General features: G+C 33.7%; 2 protein-coding genes and 2 pseudogenes across 2 annotated transcripts; all 4 read right to left on the reverse strand.

Annotated features, from left to right (window-relative positions):
• Positions 1-557: 557 nt before the first annotated feature.
• LOC114713780 (cation/H(+) antiporter 15-like) lies at positions 558-3,226 on the reverse strand. The gene is made up of 3 exons (XM_028898454.1): positions 3,038-3,226; positions 1,904-2,932; positions 558-1,814 (listed from the first exon to the last, which is right to left on the reverse strand). Exons 1-3 carry the CDS (start codon positions 3,224-3,226, stop codon positions 558-560), a joined length of 2,475 nt encoding a protein of 824 aa, XP_028754287.1.
• Positions 3,227-7,985: 4,759 nt separating this feature from the next.
• LOC114713786 (transcription factor NAI1-like) lies at positions 7,986-9,716 on the reverse strand. The gene is made up of 5 exons (XM_028898459.1): positions 9,646-9,716; positions 9,488-9,560; positions 9,028-9,390; positions 8,532-8,927; positions 7,986-8,385 (listed from the first exon to the last, which is right to left on the reverse strand). The coding sequence occupies exons 2-5, from the start codon at positions 9,530-9,532 to the stop codon at positions 8,311-8,313; spliced, it is 879 nt and encodes a 292-aa protein (XP_028754292.1). The 5' UTR covers positions 9,533-9,560; positions 9,646-9,716; the 3' UTR covers positions 7,986-8,310.
• A 2,069-nt stretch (positions 9,717-11,785) lies between these two features.
• Positions 11,786-13,268, reverse strand: LOC114713781 (transcription factor bHLH25-like; annotated as a pseudogene).
• A 2,464-nt stretch (positions 13,269-15,732) lies between these two features.
• On the reverse strand, positions 15,733-18,177 carry LOC114713789 (COMPASS-like H3K4 histone methylase component WDR5A; annotated as a pseudogene).
• Between the last annotated feature and the right edge of the window lie 2,483 nt (positions 18,178-20,660).

Raw genomic sequence — 20,660 nt, forward strand, 5'->3', positions numbered from 1 at the left:
TAGTAAATGTGACTGAAATTCTGAGAAATTCTCTCGTGAACAATAACAAAAGAAAAGTTATTGAAAACGATAGTTTTAGTAGTTCCTTAGCATCCTAATATAGTGCTCCCAAGTAGTCCTCTTGGTTTGGGTAGATATTGCATTAGTGAAAAGAGACCCCATATACTTATGGTCCCGAATGAATGTTTAGTACATAAACATGCATGAGATTTACTCGTGTTTCATAGAATGGTTACAAAAATGATTTGGAGAATTTGTTGAATTGTGTGTCAATATTGTGTCAGTCGTTAATTAAAAATCTACCTATGGAGCCAAGTAAGCACTTTTTCTCCCATGTTTGCGAGATGCCCAATTCATAATTATAAGTAGAGACATTTAATGACAACAAAAGAACAGAAGGAATTCCTCTATCTGTATGTATTGGGGTTTGGAAAGAAGAAGAAGAAGAAGAATAGAAACAAAATGTTTAGACTTGAAACCGTTAAAGTAAATTTTACTTTGGCTAATTCAAAATTTAAGAGTTACTATTATTCATTAACTCAAAATGGTAATTTATATTATAGTGTGTTTACAAAAGGCTCAGATCCTCCTCCATCAGTCTTTGTGGGGACATCTCTATCCCCAAACATCATAACTCTAGATCCAAATTGCTGGACAGAAAGCAAGGAGGATCGAGAACCGAAAGACTTTGATGTCACTATGTCCCCTATAACTCCAAGTTCTGGGTTATCACACCATTCCATGAAATTTAAAAACATCACCGAGTTCCCACCCCTCCCTCGTCCAATAATGTACAAATCACAGTCGTCTTTATCTAATTCATGGAGAAGTGACATGAATTCCTCACTGTTGTGTACTTCCTCCTCTGAGTATGTTATAGAATCATTGTTATAAACCCCTTTGAATCTGAACGATTCTATACACTCTTCATCTAGCAACTTTTGGCTTTCTTCATCTTCTGCTGCGGAAGATAGCCATTGAATTTCATCGTGGTTTGATGTTTCTGCTTTTGCTGCAGCCTCACCAGACAAAAGAATTCGTATCGTTGAGAGCTTATTTCCCGGATGCCTGGCCATTCTCCAAGCAATGGCTAAGGCTTCACGATCATCAGGCCCTCCGATGAAGATCATCATAATGTGTAAGTTGATTCTGGACAATGACCCAAGACCACGATCCACAAAGATTGCCACAGAACAAGGTGCATCTTGCAGAACATTCTGGTTTATGTTCCTGCATACTTCATCATCATTGCTTGTCTCCAGATCACCATTTACGTCTAGTTCTTTGTGAAAAGGCATGAGAATTAAAGCTGTTCGTTTTTGCTCTGCCAAGTCTTGTATGTCCCGGTGGATGGTTTCATAGTTTGAAACAACATCAAGAGTTTGGACTCTAACTGCAGCACATGCCTCTGCTAGAGTCTTAAAGATGGTGCTAATGTTCTCTGACAATAATTGTGAATGGGAAAGGTTTTGCAGTTCAGAATTATTTGCAGGGTTCCGCTTTATTTGGGAAGCAAAAAGTGCAGTAGCTCGTCCAATGAGTTCAACAAGATGAACTCCAAACACGTGTAATGGAGAAATTCTGGTAGCATTAAATGCTCTTAGGACGTTCACCATGCTTGTAGCTTGCCGAATATTGAGTACATAAGATATAACTCGGACCTCCGAATCCATCCTTAACTTTTCAATGGTCCTTAACCTGACATTCTCGTATCTTTTTCTTGGTTTATATATTGCATTAACCAAAAGAGGCACCAAGATTGTCATCATGAGAACTGCACACACCATAATTGAAAATGCTACCACGGACAAAATCTGCATACGATGATTCAGTTAGTAAGATCTATATGAATAACCAGAGAATATATAGATGTACATGTAAGAAGGATTATTTAATTTTATACCTTTCTATCCCAAGCTGTGTTTAGAATTATGATGGCCAAGACGCCTTTAGAGTTGAGGAGGAGTCCAATACCCACACCATCTCGAATGGGCACACCGAAGAAAAAGGTGGCTATCAAAGTGCTTACAACTTTTGGGATGGATAGCAAGAACATAATTAGGACCATACAAGGCCAATATGTTTGCTGGGCAAGCATGAAGAAGTTAACGGTTAAGCCAGAACGGAAGAAGAAGACAGGTGACATAGCCACAGAAACAAAATCATCCAACTTCCTCATCACAAAATCAGCGAACCTCCCATGAGGTAAAACCAGTCCGTACACAAAAGCCCCTACAATAGAATGCGTGCCAAGCACATCTGTAACAAACGAACAAGCAAAAGTCCCCATCAACACCACCAGCAACAAAGAATTATCCCATGTATCTTCTTCTTCATTCTTGCTCCCCTCAATGTATTTCGTCATGACAGGGCGCAATACGAAGATGCAGAAAGCGATGAACGTTACCGTACCCAACACCGACCAAAAGGCCTGCACATCGTTATTTGCAAATGGGATTAATATTATGAGTAAAAGCCAACCATAGGTGTCGCTAATCATGGCTGTCGTTAAGGTGGCTTTGCCTAGGCCGGTGTAAAGGAGTTTGAGATCAGCAAGAATACGAGCAAGCACAGGAAAACTCGTAATGGTTAGGGCTAAACTCCAGAACAAATAAGCTTTAGCTTTGAATTGATTATCCGCTCTAAATATCAAAATTGACGGCTCTTGGTAAAGTTTTTCTATTAGAGCATAGAAGCCCAATCCCATCAACATTGGGATGATGATACCAGAAATGGCAATGGAAATGCTTCCGGCTTTCTTCTTTTGTACTTTGAGAATGTCATCTAAATTCATTTCCAATCCACTAAGGAAGCAATAACACATGATGCCCATAGCTGCGTATGTTTCAAGGTTGATGACTCCTTCCGAAGGTAGGAGAAAGCGAACCACTATGTTGTCTGTAGCTAAGAAAAGACCCAGACACATACCGGCCTGCACATGAACATCCATAGAACCATGATATATGTTTATTTAGAATATAAGTAAGAAAATGCTCAACTCAATATCATGATATTAATGATTACGACGTGTACTTACAAGAACCTCAGCGATAAGACGAGGTTGATGAAGAGGTCTAAGAATGTAGTGAAAGATGTTGCAGATGAAGATATTGAAAGCAATCTGCAGAAACAATAGGGGGGCGTATTTGGTCAAAATGGAGCCCGTTTTCCAGATCTCATTAGGATTAAATACTTCTTCAACATAACACGCTTTTGCTTCTGCCATGTAGATAATAATTTACTTTCCTTGGCTTCTTGTGACTCAGGAATCACAATCTTTCCGAAAATCTGACTCAGGAATCACAATCGCTCGACTTATATATTAAAATCGGTAAACGATCGAATGCATTAATTGTTACAAAGACATATCAGGGTTTGTTTCATTATTATACAGAAAATAGCTAACACACGTATATTCACTATCATCCTCCTATCTCGAGTCTATGAAAAGGAAGTGATTAACAAATTCTCCCTAACTGAATTGGTTTTTCATCATTTGACACCACTGACAGCATATATTTTTAAATAAATCCGTTTCCATCTCATTTTACTAAGCAGACCAACAATATATTTTTTGCCAGCGACAAATTACAAACAATATAACCACTTGTATTGTATGGATGTAAGTATACTTTTGTATGAGAAAAAGTAAAATAAATTAATATATATAATAAATGAATAGGCACGCAATATGTCAAGATCCTCTGGAAATTCAAAATTCTGGATCTTGATTAATTTATCTTTTTTTTTTGTTTTTAACAAATTTAGTATGATTTATTTTTTATTTACTTGAACTTGAATTAGTTTGATTTCTATTTCATTAATTTGATAAAATTTTTGACAAAAAATTCATATATTAATCAATCATGTAAATATATGAGGGCCACTACATATAGTGTATGTATGTATGTGTATAGACACACAAACACACATGTCAATAAAAATGACAATGCACGTTATAGTATTTACGACGCATTATATTAAATTGTATCTTCAAGACTTCAACTTCCGCTTATATATGAGTATATATACATGTGCGCCTATGCGCCCGTGTACGTGGGTGCGAGAGTGAAAGTGCATCTGCAGTTTCAAATATAATATTACCTGGATGCTTGATATAAAAGCTACTTAACTAATTTGAATAAGTAAAAAAATTAGTTAAATTAATGGTTAAAGTATATATTCAGTCATTTGACTTTATAAAGAGTTTCAATTTGGTCCTTTAACTTTAAAAGTATACTTTTAGTCATTTAATCCTAAAATTGTTAACAAAAAAATAATGACATTGAGATCTTAAATGTTGATAAAACATTTTCACATGCTAACATGTTAAGTTTAATTTTCAAAATAACTGTAATTGTTACAAAAAACCATAATCTATGTCTAACAATTTTAGAATTAAAAGACCAAATGTATGCTTTTTAAAATCAAGGGACCAAATTAAAACTTTGTATAAAGTTAAAACCAAATGTATACTTTAGCCTAAATTAATTATTTGTAATAAATATAAGTTGATTTTCTTAAAGTATGCTTTTAATCATGATTATCTTTGGATGAAAACCTACCCTTACTATGTGTAATCAATAGGGATACTTTAAAGAATAAATTATAATATGGGTGATAAAATGGATTGAGGTATTATATTTAGGACAAAATCTAATATCAACTAGTTCTTATATTAATGATTCGAGATAGTATATTAATGTGGCATTTATGAGATTAATTGAAAATAATCTATGTTTGACGTATTCCAGTTAATCATCCATGTCATATTGATTTACCATTTGATAGCTTTGATTTAACTAATTTGTAATTATATCCCTATTTATAACAATAATAAATCTTAACTCACCATCTTGAGTCAGCTACATGGATCGTAATATTATACTAAAAGAAACTATGTGTGAATTGGTAAACAGAGAGAAGCTCACGGTGGTCAACAAAACAATATATAAATATAAAATATGTGCCCCCGCCCGCGCGCTCGCGCGTCTATATATGGATCCACGCGGAGTACTATGTTTGACAGATCTTATGAACGTTGACCTGGGAATTCACGCGGAAGATGTTAATCAAGCTTTCCTGCACGATCAACGGCACTACCAAATTGAAATATTAAAGCCTAATTAAAGGGTGTTTTATGCTTTCCATTCTTCATTAATTATAGTTCCCTTCAGTGTGATTGAGCAGTGAAGAGATTTTTCCAATGCATTGAAACATAATGACATGTGCCAATGCAGAAGCTTAATTGGTACAGATAGAGCCGGGAAAACAGGCCGAGCCCGTCGGGCCGGCCCTTTTAGGCCCTGAAATTATGAGGGCCGGGCTTGATATTTTTCTCTTAAAATGAAATATAAGCCCTGGAGGGCCGAGGGCTTAAAAGGGCCGGTCCTGGAGGGCCACGGGCCGGCTCTTTTAAGCCCTTTTATATTTTTTATATTTTTTAAATTTTTTTATATAATATTAATGTTATTAATTTTTTACATTGTTAATAATATTTCAAATATTTAGTTATTATTATCATTTTAAAAGTAAATTTAGTTTTAGATAATAATTTATCCAATTAAATTTTTAAAAAATGAGTTAATTTGGACTTTAATAATGATTTGATTTATATTATATGCGTTGATATTTTTAAACTATATATATATATTTGATAATAGAATATTTTTATACTTATATAACTTGTGATTCTATAATTTGAATTAGAAATTCATGAGTTTCAACAGCAATGTTTCTCACATTAAAGTAAAATAATAGTTAGATTGCAAAATTTAAAAATAAAATTCTTATAAAGAAGAAAAACTTGATATTTTTGTTACGAAAGAAAAGTATACTTATGAAAAAAAGTAATTAATTATAGTGATGATGAAGTTTCAAAAGATTAATAATAGTGTTTATTTATTGCACAATTGCATTATAGATAAAACTTTTAGATGTTGTTATCTTGTTAATGAATGTTTTAGATGTTCTTAGATGTTGATGAATATTTATATATGATGATATTTTATATGTGACTTAATTTTATTCATATTTATGTCTTTTATTAATAATTTCATTGATTTATTTTTATAAAAAATATGATAAATATAAAAAATAGTATTTTTTCTTAAACGGGCCAAAAGCCCGCGGGCTGGGCCTAGCAAATTAGGATATTTTTAAAATTCCAGCCCTGGAAGGCCGGCCCTTTTAAGCCCACCAGCTCTGAAGGGCCGGCCCTGATTCCCGACTCTAGATACAGATAATCAGATCGTTAGACAATAACTTAACTCTCTTACCTCAAAATCAATACAGTGTGCTAGTCAACTTATATATAATATTTAACATGAATTGGCCTCTTAATATGTGTATGTATCACTTTTTGCTCACCGCCTCAAAGAGAGAGATATATATATATATATATATATTTGCCAACATTTTTATATTCATATTAATTACAGCTGCTTTAGTAATTAAAACCACAATTAAGATACTCACCCTAGTTGTAGGTTTTTTTAATGAAAATGGTCATTATATATGGTTGTGCCCCTCCATTTGCGAAATACCGATTCATTAGGGTTGTCAGAGATTTAATTACGAAGCCAGAAAGAAAAAAGTCTAAAGGGGCTGCGTTATAATTTCGACAAACTCAAAATAATGCTAAGACATAGATATTTAAGCAAGGGGACCAAACGTATCCATAATTTCAATTTAAGGAGCTACATTAATGCGAAATTCTCTCCTTAAATGATTAATACATAGACGAGAGGCTTAGATAAGCGCATTATTTCAAATAATACAAATTAAACTTTTATTTTATTGTTAGAAAATGAAATTACTATTATCTAATTCAACAGTATGGATATGAGATAAACCCCACCATATTGTCCCTTTATATATCACTTTGCTCTATTAATCTGTTTCATAGCTTTATTATTAACTTCACTTTTTGCATTATTCGCCATTATCAATTATTCAATACAATTCCAATTTTTCAAAACACGCACTGTATCATGCATTAATATAACAGGAATTTGAGTTACATGAAAGGTTAGGTTATATATTATTTATTACAGTATCCTACCGCTGTAGTTTAATTTGTTATATTTTACTGTTAAAGAAACTAGTGGAGCACAAAAACAGGGAAGTTGAGTTAATTTAATGGGAAAAATTTTAAAATGAGTATGAGTTTAATAAGACTATTTGTATCAATAAAGAAATTTTATTAGCTTTTTAAAACAGAATTATATATGACAACTTGATTTTTGACTTAATTTTAAGTTTGACTGGCATTTTCGCGTAAAATGTAAATATGGACAAAAAGATCGATGTAGATACAGCTATTCCAGAATGAACATTATTGACACGTCTAATTGCATATTTAATACCAAGTTGAAATCCATCAAACAAATTGAGATATGAAAATTAATATAGTAAATCTACGTACTCTATCAATACTCCGATGACAACAAATAATTAATGCGATAAAGTATATATAATTTTATTTTTCAAACCAAATATAATTTGAAAAATGATTACTTGACCGATTTTCGACAAATCAAATAATTGAGACATGTGAGTATAGACGCAAATTTGGCATTTATGATATTACGCTTTTAAGGTTGGTTTGATTTGTTTTCTCGCCGTCAAGAAGTAGAAAAAAGTACACTTGATAGATCTATCAATTTTATCGGTGCCATGTGAAATTAAATACTAATTGATAATTGATTTGCCATTCTTTTATTCTATTTTCTTTTTTCTAAGCATATTTATGTCAAACTTTTCATTAATAATTGATAACTAGTTGAAAAAACATATTCGTGTATTTCCTTTGAATAAGAATATTCTTGTCAGCATACATTTAAAAAGTGCAATAATTTTTTTACAATATATGCATAGTTTGATTCTATCTATACAAATATTGTTCGAAACATTTCAAAATTGGATGGCAACCTTGCACGAAGCTCATGAAAAACCAAATGCGAATCACACGACAGAAAGTATTGGAAACTAAAATAATAACATAAGTTGCAGATTTACAAGTTATTAATTCCACAAGTTTCTTAGGAAAAAAACCATGATCAAATCATCAAATCCTATATTTTTCCAATGTGAATGACCAATCCAAGAGTTCTAAGAGTGCCATCGGTTGCACTATCAACATTTACACGGAAGAACTTTAAAAGATCATCCTCATGTCCTTAATGTAAGACTTATTTTGTAATATAATTTGCACTATAAAATGGGTTGTACATTTGAAACCAGAGGAAATAGTAACTTTTTGGTACTATTTTTAGAAGATTTCCTTCCTATTCAAACGCAGCTGTAAAGTTACATTGATTGTGAGAGTGCCATCCTGAGATTTCTAGCGAGCTCTTTCCCGCCCAAGTTGAACTCATCCTCCATCTGCAATAATAATACATAATCAAATCTAAAATCAGATTAATTAGATTCTTATTCTCCAATAACGCAACAAGTGACATATAATTTCCATTCTGAGTTTTATTAATCACAAATTAACAATTAAATTTTACATTAATGACAAAATGTACCTCAGCTATGATGGTGATGTCCAGAATGGAAGTCCCAAATGGCATCACGCTGCTATTTACCACAGACAAGTGGAATTTTTCTATCTCCTTAATTGTCTTCACCATTATTCCTTCTTGTTTCTCGCATTGGACCCGAATTAACACGTTCTTGTCTGAAACCCTTGCTTCAACATCTGCTTCTGCTACTGTTCTATGAGATTCTGAGGGATCAAGGAAGTTTTTGATATTGTCTGATGAATTATTAAACGACATGTCCGTAGATATCAGCTGAGACTTCTTAACAAACACCAAGGATTCTCCAGTTTTCTTCTTCGTCTGTTCTTCCAATATTTTCACTTGTTCTTGAAGCTGCTTCACGTGCTTTATAGCTCCCTCCAGCACAGAAGCCTTATCCGCCTGGAAAAAAAAAAAAGAGATATGTTCAGAAAGAAGACAAGCAACATGGATTTGAGTGATTTATAAACAAGTGAAATAGTTATGTTCTGATAAAGTTAACCCTTTTGAGGCCAGGAATTAGGGCTGAAAGAGCAATGAAGTGCTGGGAGATCTTTCCTCTCCTTATTCTCTCGGCAAGTAAGTGATCTTGTTCTCGAGTGTTTCTACCCTCCGCCATGCCTCTTTCTTTAATTCTTGTTTGAATCTGCAAGTACCCCTTTGAAGGGTCATCAAAAGAAGCCTTGTCTTGTAGCATGAAGACAGAATTTGAACTTGAAGGATTGCTCGTGATGATGCCATTTTCAGAGTTGAAGGTATCTGTATTATTATTATTATTATTCCAACTAGTTCCAAAGTTCTCATGTGATGCACTGCCTAACAATTCATGAGCCCCAAAAGCAAAACTGAAATCACCAGCTATTGCCTGTCAACATGTATATTCAGAAACTGATCAGATTATGTCAACAAGTGTTAATTACAATTGATCAAGGGCATAAAATAATCATGGTCTGATGAATTACCAAATCCTGGAACAAGCTTTCCCAGGATTCCTCCATCGATTCCATTTGGGCTTGTAATATCGATCTGTTTCAACTATTCAAAAATCGAAGTCAAAGGATGGTATAAATTCCAAATTATGAAAACCTAAACAAACGTTTAATCATTCATATAGACATACCAATCAAGCAGAGAGGACTAGGGCATAATCGTAGTGGCCATTTGGGTTTGTATGCTTCATTAATCTACGCAGCTTAAGGATTTCATAAACCTTCAATTCTCTCTCTATATATGTGTGCTACATTTCAGTCATATATGACGTGCTTAAGCTTAATTCTTACACGTAGCGTTTAATTGCTCCACAAATTAATTAAATGGACGCTGGTTAGTCCATGCGCGTTCTTTCTGTATGTTTTGACGAATTGAAGTGATATTAAATAATTGATCGTTGAATTCACATACGTAACAGTACAGTTCTTAATTAACAATTTAAATTAATAAGCAATCCATGCTATATATATATATATATATATATCTTGGAAAGCACATGCAATATATGTACACACATATTTTTTGTTTTTGCACACATAGATACGTGTGTGGTGAGTACATACCTTTTTATTTACTTCCTGGTTTTATGATGAATATAAAAATATACGTACAGGAACCCTAAAGTATTATACAATCGTATATGTGATAATGTCCAGATCAAAATGTTATCCTTATCAAAAATTAAACCAGCCATGAATCGCAGGTCTACAATTGACCTTTCCAGTTGATACTTACACGCAATTCATCAGTACATTTCCATCCATATTCATTCCGATTTTCGGATTTGCAGACCACTGATACCATACGGAAGTGATCGATCATGGTTTTCATTTCTTTTCCTTTTTAAAATTAAATGAAGCAATCAGAAAATGATCGTTCGTATATTAATTCAAGTGTACGACTGCATCTTAAATAAATCTAAACTATCTATTATTACACGAAACGGATTGTTAATTATTAATTATATTAAGTATTGTCAATTGTATATTCATGTTTTTTGATATATTTTTCTTTCTTTTTTTATTACTATATATGGTACTTCTTTCGGCCGATAAAAAGCAATCTCAAGTTTAAAGTGACTTGAGGAGAGTTTATACCAAAAAAATCTGATGACCCATCTCCTTAAAAAAATTTAAGGGCATTCTGAAGTTGTGAAAATTATGACATTAAATTGAGGGCACAGTTGAAAAGAAGCACAAAAACATTTTAAACATAAACTAACCTAACATGTTTTCTTGATGTGTGTAAATAATAAAATTGACTCTCATAAAGACGGAGGGTGCATATATTACTAATCTAGGTTTGAGTATTATTGGGTTTAAATAATAATTGGTCTCCCAACATATATAGTTTTTCCACCCTCAATGCTTAATCCTCTTTGCTCAAGTATACCGATTCTCTTGGTCCATTCCACCTTTTAAGCATTATGATAATTATGATAATTTTTCTTGATGCACATCGATTTCAATTATTTAAAATTTATTGGAAAGTGCATTTGATGGATAAACTAGTTCTTTATGTTTAATTTCTTAAAACCACGCTGGATGGATGGAAGTAAATTAGATTAGAAGTTATATTCATTCTTTTTGGGTTTGGGATTTAGAAATCATATTATGCTGTATTTAATTTTAATCCCAATAAATTGTATTAATCGAGTTGAGTATAGGCTTGCTTAATTATGCTCTTCTATTCACATTTGAATCCATTCCTATGGATTTTCTCCATTACGCTTCCTCCGCTTTTAATCAAAAGTGCAAACAAGTAAACACGAACTATTCAAACACAAACTTATAGAACGAATTTTATAGAGTTTTTGGAAACTCTTTCCCGTCAATTTTGGTCTAATATATCTCACTGTCAATTTGTGAGAGCCCGTGACAGTGACCACACACGTATTCAGCAAAAGCTAGCTACTACTCTGGCAGCATCTCTACTTTAAAAACGGTGATTCAAATTGAAAAATACAATAATAATAAAATTTGAATGGCTCAAATTAATTTGAGATCGATTATATAACTTGTAAGTACACCTGACGGCACAACTTGCTTCTCTCATGAATTTTTTTGTTCTCCTCATATGCATTCAAAGTAAATTTATGTGTTAAACCTTTGTGTGCATTTGAAGAGAACATGATTTGATTTGGAGAAATATATAAATCAATGCTTCGTAAGTTGTCTTGAACAGGATCTATTCATAAACTGGGCTGAGATCGAACCCCCGGTCATGATCCTGCATTATATTTTCCCCCAAGTATAGAAAAAGAAGGCCAATTAATGAAGTCTCAGTTTTTTATTGTATCTGGCTGCATCATCCGAGTGCGACTCACTTAAAATAGCCACTCGTAGGTTCTTTACGAGTTCCCTCATCGTCAAGCTGCAATCTTCGCCCATCTGCAAAATGTTGGTCAACCATGCTTCACATATATATATCTTGACTCATTAGTTAATATTTGTTTCATGAGACGAGAGGATCGATGATTCCGTACCTGAGCAATAACGGTGACGTCAAGATTGGAGTCCCCGAATGGCAAGACGCTGCTATTGACAACATAAAGTTGCAGATTCTGAATCTCTGCTAGTATTTTCACCAAAAGTCCCTTGTGTTTCTGGCAGTGGATCCGAACCAGTACCTCCTTCTCCAACACTCTGCTTCCACTTCAGCAAGTCCTTCTTCATCATCGTCATCCTCGAACAGTTGCGATTTCTTCGCTTTAACCACTGATTCAACTCTTCTTTTCTTGTTCTCTTCTTCCAGCAACCTCAGTCGCTCCTTCAGCTCCTTCACGTACTTGATAGCATCCCCAAGCACCGAAGCCTTGTCCATCTGTTTGACAGCATGTTTGCTTTCACATTAATTTCTATACATCTCATATCTTTCATTTATAAAGAATCTATGGAACGCGTGTGGTGTACCTTTTTGAGGCCAGGGACAAGGGCTGAAAGAGCAATGAAGCTCTGGCTGAGTTTTTCTCTGCGTTTTCTCTCAGCCATGATGTGATCACGGACGTGAGGGATGGGCCTATTATTGATGCTTTGGGTGGATTTGGCCTCAAAGTTATGATTTTGGAAAAACCCATTAGGAGATTGAGCTGAGAAATAATGTATATGATGTGACGGAACCTCTAGCTCCTTGTTTGGCTTCAATGTCGTGGTTGGGTCAAAACCATGAGAAAGGCTGGTGCTGTTGGTATGCGACGAAGTGTTATTATTAGAGTTATCAAAAGACAGAAGTTGAGAAGAAGATGAAGGATCAGATATGGCGGAATAATTCCAACTATTATTGGATTTGAACTGCAAAAGAGGCCCCTCGAGGCTAGTTTCAGCAGTAGTGCATGAATTATACGAAGAATAGCTCTCACAAGACAAAGATGGCTGCAAGTACTGCGCCTGCACAACACTGGCTATGTCATGTTGTGAAATAAACAGATCGTCATCGATAGAGTTCAGGTGGCACAAGGGAAACAAATCGTAATCATCCATTTCCTGCCAAGAATGAGCTAATTGAAATTATTAAATGAAGTATAAAGAAATATAGTTATTAAATCACTAAGAGTTTGAGTTTCTGCATATACCAAATCAGATAACCAGTTGGCTGGAGATGGTTCCATTGATATGTACGCAAGTGTCTGAATTTCTGCAAGATCAACCTCACCTTACTGTTTTATCTGAAGGAAATAAGCAAGGGACATCCTTAACTTTCATTCCTTCGATCTTTTTATAGCCACAAGACTCATCATGAAAGCAAATCGCAATCTTCCACCTGTCACCCAAATTAAATAATAATTGGTCTTTGAAAAGAATTAAATAAAAACTGGGGAGGGCTGACGAATGGTGGTTATCGTTGAAGCGTTTAAGCTTAGTCTGGGATGATGAGTTGTGATCAAAGAAATTAAATAAGTAGGCTAATAAGAAATTAGCAGCTTGATCCCGCAAGATATGAAGCATCTCAGGGATATGTGTACAAATAGGGAATTCCCGATCATGACTTCTTCATCTTCTATAATACTGCCAACCAGCTGGACACTACTTCCTTTATTTGACAACAATAATTCAAGGTGTGGCATAGCAGTCAGCCATATATACCTAATTAATCGTTCACATGTGATTTCTTTAATCTTTTTTGTGATTTGTAAAGCGTAAGAACATAATATGGTGCTTCCTCTAGATATTTTTATCGTAATAGCTGGGTTTTAAAATTTATGTTTATTTAGTCCCCGAAATGTAAGATATTGTTTATGTGTTTGTTTGTTATCTTTAAAGTCTGTGTAAATATACTTAATATAGAACCTAATTGAAGAATTGATATTAGTTCTATATATGAGACTTATTTCACATATTTATTAATTTTTTCACAAATTATGTATTATATTAAGGACCGAAGAAGTACTACTTACTAGCGTCCAAGTGTTGGTTATCAAATATAAGAAATATTCAGATACTTATAAAAATTTAACCACATGATACAAAAAACAGTTTTAAAATATAATTAATCCTACTTTTTAATATTTTTTGGTGAAACTATTCTTTCCGAAATTTAAAATCTATGAAGATATATGAAGAAATAACGAAGAAACAAAAATAAACAAAATAGCATGGAATCTAATATTATACTTTATTAATATGTTAATAACTTAATATTGATGGCCAAAGAATGCTGGTTTGGAATAGTGATGCAATCATCATATATTATTAAGTAGACACAGCCAATGACTCTCGCCTGGTGCTCTGGTTTCTGGGAATTTCACTCCTCCCGACCAGCGGATTTTTTTAAGGGGAAAAAAACAAGAAAAAATGAAAATGGCAGTTGGAAACAAAAAAAACCATAAATTATACAATTTAATGGTCCACGAGTGACAGGATTTCAGCGGCTCATGTATTTATTTGCAACAAAATCTTTAATAAATAATATTAAATAGGATAGAGTAATGATACAGAAATGATCATAGTTCTTCAATTCAATTCGTATACTCATATATATATATATATATATATATAAGATTCCAACTCATAGTTCTGCAAAATAATATAATCAAAACAAACAGATGAGATGGGCATGGATAGCATAAAACGAAGATTACGCATTCCTTTGTGGATGCTAATGATCCTTTTGCTTGAGTTAGAAGATCCAGGCTGACACTATTCTCTCATTTATTTGATTCTCCTTGAAACAAGGTGTTCCAAATTATATTGAAGAATCGTTTAAATCTTCAAACCAAACAGCATAGAAGAATCGATCATATTTTCTGATGAGAACGTAGTGACAGACTAACAGTTCTTGTCTTCCTCTGTTCCCACATGTGGACCCTCAGTTTTTTATCTTTTGTGATCAGTTAGTTCTATTTTATTATTATTATTATTTATTTCTGAAAGGATATTCATCATGACTATTGCTGCTCCAGTTTTATGCACAGAAAATTCCATTTCAACCACCAAGAGATAAAACAAGATTGATTTTCTTAGGATGAGGTAAACGACATTATTATTTGACCCAAGGAAACAGAATTATTTTTTTTCCTGGTCATTCAATTCAACTTTTCTGGTGATCCTGGGATAAATTTTACTACTACCTCCAATCCTTAATATAAAAACTAATTAATTGATTTGAGTAGATTAAAAAAACTAGTTAAGTTAATTATTTGTAATAAATAAGTATTATCTTTTCTAAATTACACTTACTAATTAAGTATATTAGCTAAAATTACCATTATTACAAGAACTACTTTTGAAAAAAAATAAATAAATATGAGAAACAAAGTAAACTTATGTCTTATATTTAGGACCAAAATAAAAATTAAACAAGCTTTTATACATATTAAGGACCGGAAGTAGTATTATAATTGCTGCAATTTCATTTATCCTCAGTTATTCAAGTTCAACTTCATTTTATATTTTGCACACCATAAATATCAGAAAATGCCTTTCACTGGGATCACAGGCGATCCATGTATTCGACACTAGATTAAACAATGTGCACCTTACACAATACTAACAATTTGCGCAGATAAAGGCGAATGCACCACAAAGTGCCGATCCCAAGCTTGAAATACCACTCACATCCACACATCATTCTGAACAGCTTCTCTACTGTGCAGACAGAAAAGATAAATTTACAATTCAATATAATTAAAATATAAAAAGGGCCCAGTCAATTAGAGGGAGCGGAGATGCAACGAGGAAATACCAGAGAAGCCGACCTGCTCGCAGTCTCTGGTTGGTTCTTAACGTTTAAAGGGGCATTAAAAGTTGATATCTTCTAAAAAACAGTCCCTCCATACTGAAATCCTGTAAATTACAAAGGTGATCTCCTCGAAAATACAGCTGGTGAAGCTAAAAATTCCTGTATCCAAGGCCTCTAACAGAAAATAAGCAAGAAGTTTCATGACCAAGTTATTTTGTCCTCCTAATTCAAGTCTACAAAACCATAGATGACTCCTCACCAAGAAGAAATTCAAAATAACTCAGTTTTTCTGTTGAGTCCAGATCTTCACGGTTTTATCAGTGCCCAGAGCACCCGAAGCAATCATGTTCTCTGTAGGGTGACATGACATAGATATAACAGCATCGGAGTGACCTTCCAATTTCTGAACTATTTTCCTCGTTTGCAGTTCCCACAAGTATATAGAGTTATCTTCAGAACCACCAACAACATACTTCCCATTTGTTATAGAGAAGGCAGCGGAAATGCAGTATTTTGAATTAACATGGCCAGTGTATGTCTTCAGAAACTTCCCAGTTGAGTAGTTCCACAGCCTCTGCAACATTAATAATGAAAATTCCCATATAAAGACGGGAACATGAAAAGTAAACTCACTGGATTCTCAAATATTAATAAAGAAGTTTTTTGCTTCTGTTGTAGTGAACCAAGGCAGAAAGAAAATTGACTACTCAGTCAAGGAACAAGAAACAAACAAACTAGGCAAATGGCTGGAGGTAAACTCACGCAATAAAATATCTTGTGCACAACGGAGAATCCAATAGAGAAACTGAACATGAAAAACGATTTGTTTTGCTTTCCAATACAGCAATGCTAGAAAATAAGAGTGTATATCATATGCAGCCAACATATTCCAAAATCTAAGTTGAATCTGAAACTCTAGATTAAGATACAAAAGTATTCACAAGAACATTCAGTATTCAAGTACCATATCTCCATTTTTAAAACCCATATTTTCAGCAGTTCTGCCAGGTTTCTGAAGGCAAATCTGTGAAACACATGGATATAGCGAGAACAGAGTACGAAACTTTCTACCAAATTTACACCATAATGGTCAGTTCAAATCCAGGAACAAAGTAGTGTAAGATTCTAAGCAATGTGGGTTCTAAAACAGAAAAAGAACAGTATAATCAGCTCGGGTGCATTTTGCAGAACACAGATTATTAGCAATTTTTAATCCTGCACTATCTAATATGGCAAACAAACAACTGAGGAAATCTGGGATTGAGATAGCAACAAGCTGAAGCAATCTTTCTTCTCATGGAGAAGGAAATAAATTACCAGGATAATGAAAAACATGTGGAGTCAAATTAATTAGTTACTATTGAACAACAAACCAAAAAGATTCCAACAAACAGAAAATACAGCAATTTAGGGTCTAGGAGGAGGACAGAAATAATTGTTGGTTCAGAGATTCTTTCTTTTGGAACTCTCTCAACACACGGGAAGGAAACAAACTTCTACGATGAGAACAGCTTACAAATAAGTTTAGTCTATCACCATTAATCTACAAAATCTGGATATTCTAACAAGTCGAAAAAAGAGCAAATGAGCCAAATGATCATATTAAGCCAAATCTCGAAATAGCTTAAATGAGTCTACTATACACACTTGATTAATTTCATGAATGCCTCTTAAGGTGATGAATAAACATGAAAAAGGACGGCTCCAACAGCTCCAACGTATAAGGAACACGTATAGTCAGCTAAAAACACACAATGTCGTTGAAAAACTAATGCTGAGAAGATATAAACTAGCTATTCAATTGAATCAGATAAAGAAAAAATTAAGTAGAAGTACCAGAGTGTTGTCCAATGTCCCAACAAGAATAAACTTTCCATTGGGCGAAAATCTGACGAAGGAAACAGGAGGATTCTCATCATCGATCAAAGTCTTCATGCAATGGCCAGTTGAGGCATCCCAAATCCGACAGAGCCCATCATAGCTGCTGGAAACAATGAGGGAGCCGTCCCGATTGAAATCCACAGCAGTAACGGGATCAGAGTGAGCTGGAAGGACCTTCAAGCACTTTCCGGACTTGACATCCCAAACCCGAACAGTCTCGTCGAAGGAACCCGAAACGATGACGTTGGATTGAGGATTGAAGTTGACACAGAAGACGTAATTAGTGTGGCCATGGAGGGTTTTGATGAGCGAGCCAGTAGGAACGTCCCACAAGCGAAGGGTCTTGTCATCAGAGGCGGAGACAAGAAAACGAGAGTCGGAAGAAAAGGCCAAGTCGGAAACGCCCTGGTCGTGGCCCTGATACTCCTGCATAGGAGAGAGGATGAGGCTTTCGGAATCGGAATCGGATTTGGTAAAGCCATAAGTTCGGAGGGTCTTGTCGGCGGAGGAGGACGCAAGGAGACGGCCGTTCGATGAGAATTTAACAGCGGAGACGGCGCGCTTGTGACTAGTTAGGGTTTGCGAAAGAGTATAGGGCTTGAACGTCTCCGTAGAGTTCGTCGACATTTGAAAGATCTTAACGAGGTTTCGAACACTTGCGCTTTGAGAGGTTTTAGGAATCTAACATCAATATTAATGGCAATGACTGAAGATTCAGGCCAGAGACCAACCAAGCCGTCCCGAAGCAGAGCTCCAATAAGCAACTTTGGCGAATTTCAGACACCTCCCGGCTCAAATCTCGAAGCGGGATTCATCCGTTATCCAGTGACGTCAGAAATTTCAGGCCCGAAAAGAACAGCAACGTCGGATCAGCATTCAGCAACCTTCATTCTCATCCGAGTCAACATCATTGTCATCATCCACGTCATGCTAGTCAACAGCCATGTCACCATGTTTTCATCCACTAAGCCCCCTGTACTCTCCTAGTCATCATCCACGTCACCCATTGGACCTTTTTAGGTCACGTCATGGGTTTTTGGGCTTTGCAATATTTTACCCGGCCCAATCTCCCAACAAACTGGGACTTCTTTTGCCGGGGAAAAAAAACATGAAGTATAAAGGGACCACTATCGAGAATGACATACTTACCCTTGTTGGAAAAAAAAAAAAAAAATAAAAATCCAAGATCAATGTTAGTTTAAACTTTAAACCATTTGCTTGTTGTGGTTTTGAGAATAATAATCTATAATAATGAACCGAGCACATGGATGCATCTAGATTTACTTCTTTTTTTGGGGGGGGGGGTTTTTTTAATTTTTTTCCCCCTCTTTACTAGGTAAGGGGAAATCTTAAAAGAAGGAAAAAATTTATTTCCCGAATAAGTATACTAATTTGAATAAAATTTTTGTGAGAGATTCAAAATGTAGGTTCTAGTAGTAAAAAATATATAGATTATTTGAAAAGTTAAAACAACGATGATAAAATAAAGAAATATGCAAAACCCAATGCAAGTGGCATTATCATATAACTTAGGAATGTATAAAGAAATTATATTGTTTATAAATTATTAATAGAATGGCCTGTATCAATTTTCATATTGTATTTACTTGCTCGTGTGTCTATATATCAATAGATAATGCCAAGAGTAAAAAAATTATTATATGTAAGATATTAGTGAAAATTAATACTACCTTCAGCCTTTAATATAAAATATAATTTATAGTTTAAGTTGAATTAAAAATAAATCTTATATTAAGCATGTAGTAATATATAATAGCCAAACATTATAATATGGAGAAATGGCGGAGACATGAGAAGCGGGAGCTACGCCCCCAACTTTTGAAATTTTTTTAGTAATATGCGGGGTTATATATTTTCGTCCCCAGAACAGAGCATTTTGTATATTTCATACTCCTTTTCGATCTTTAATATAAGACCTATTTAACTAATTTGATTAGATTAAGAAAGTTAGGTAAATTAGTTAATTATAAGAAAAGTGACACATTTTTCCTAAAACACTATAATCATCTTTCTCAATACCCATCTTCCTTTTCTACTTGATTATGGTTGGGGGAGTATCCATAAGGGTAATTTAGAAAAAATTAAAAAATATGATAAATGGGTCTTATATTTAGGACTAAAACCAATTCAAGAATTGGATCCTATATTAAAGATCGGAGGAGTACTGACATGCTTTACTCAATTACTAAGCATGCATACAATGATATTTAAAAAAAAAAATTCCTCTCTTCTATAAGAAGTGTTTATTTAATTTGAATATATTAAAAAAATTAAATAAATTACTTAAGCATAATATTTGTAAACCTAATTTCTTTAAAATAATCACGTATAATATTAGATTATATAACAATTTATGAGTTAGGTAAATTAATTAAAAAAATATAAATATAAGAAATAAAATGAATTAAGATATTACATTTAATACCAAAATCTAATTAGAAGTAATTTTTTTACTCTAAGAAAATAAATGCTAAACATAAAATATAACTTGCTTTTCATAAATATAAACAAATATCCAAAGTGTTTTAAAAAGCTCTACTATATAAAAAAAAAAAAAAAAGTTTCCTCGCTGTAACTGTGAGAATTAGTTTGCATGCCATGGAGTGGCTTTATTTTCTCTATTGATTACCATCTCCGAAGTCCTAGAGCGTCAAGGGTTAATTTTTCTGGTATTACATTAATATCTATGTGCGTGTTAATTAAAAGAGTTATATGCCTGTACGTTCTTGCATTTTGCCTCGTCCACAGTCTCAATACAGTTTGGGAGAAGATCAGCTAATTACTAGTTGTTAATCATTGACTTTTAAGCTACTTTTCTTAACTAAGCTGCTCGTAATTCAAAAATGCTTATCTAATAAGTAATTACTATTTCTGATCCTTTTAAAAACTAGTTTGATATTTAATCTGATTATAAATATAAAACTATAATTTACTTTATTTATTTTATTTATTTATTTTTTTCAAAGTACTTCTTGTAGTTGCATATTTTAAAAGGTTCATCAAATGGTAGATCTAGCTTATATATAAAATTAATAAGGGTAGTTTAGTGAACACAACATGTACTTA

Source organism: Neltuma alba, unplaced genomic scaffold, assembly GCF_004799145.2.
Source record: "Neltuma alba isolate B1F8T4 unplaced genomic scaffold, ASM479914v2 tig00011468_pilon, whole genome shotgun sequence".
In the NCBI taxonomy this organism is placed as follows: domain Eukaryota; kingdom Viridiplantae; phylum Streptophyta; class Magnoliopsida; order Fabales; family Fabaceae; genus Neltuma; species Neltuma alba.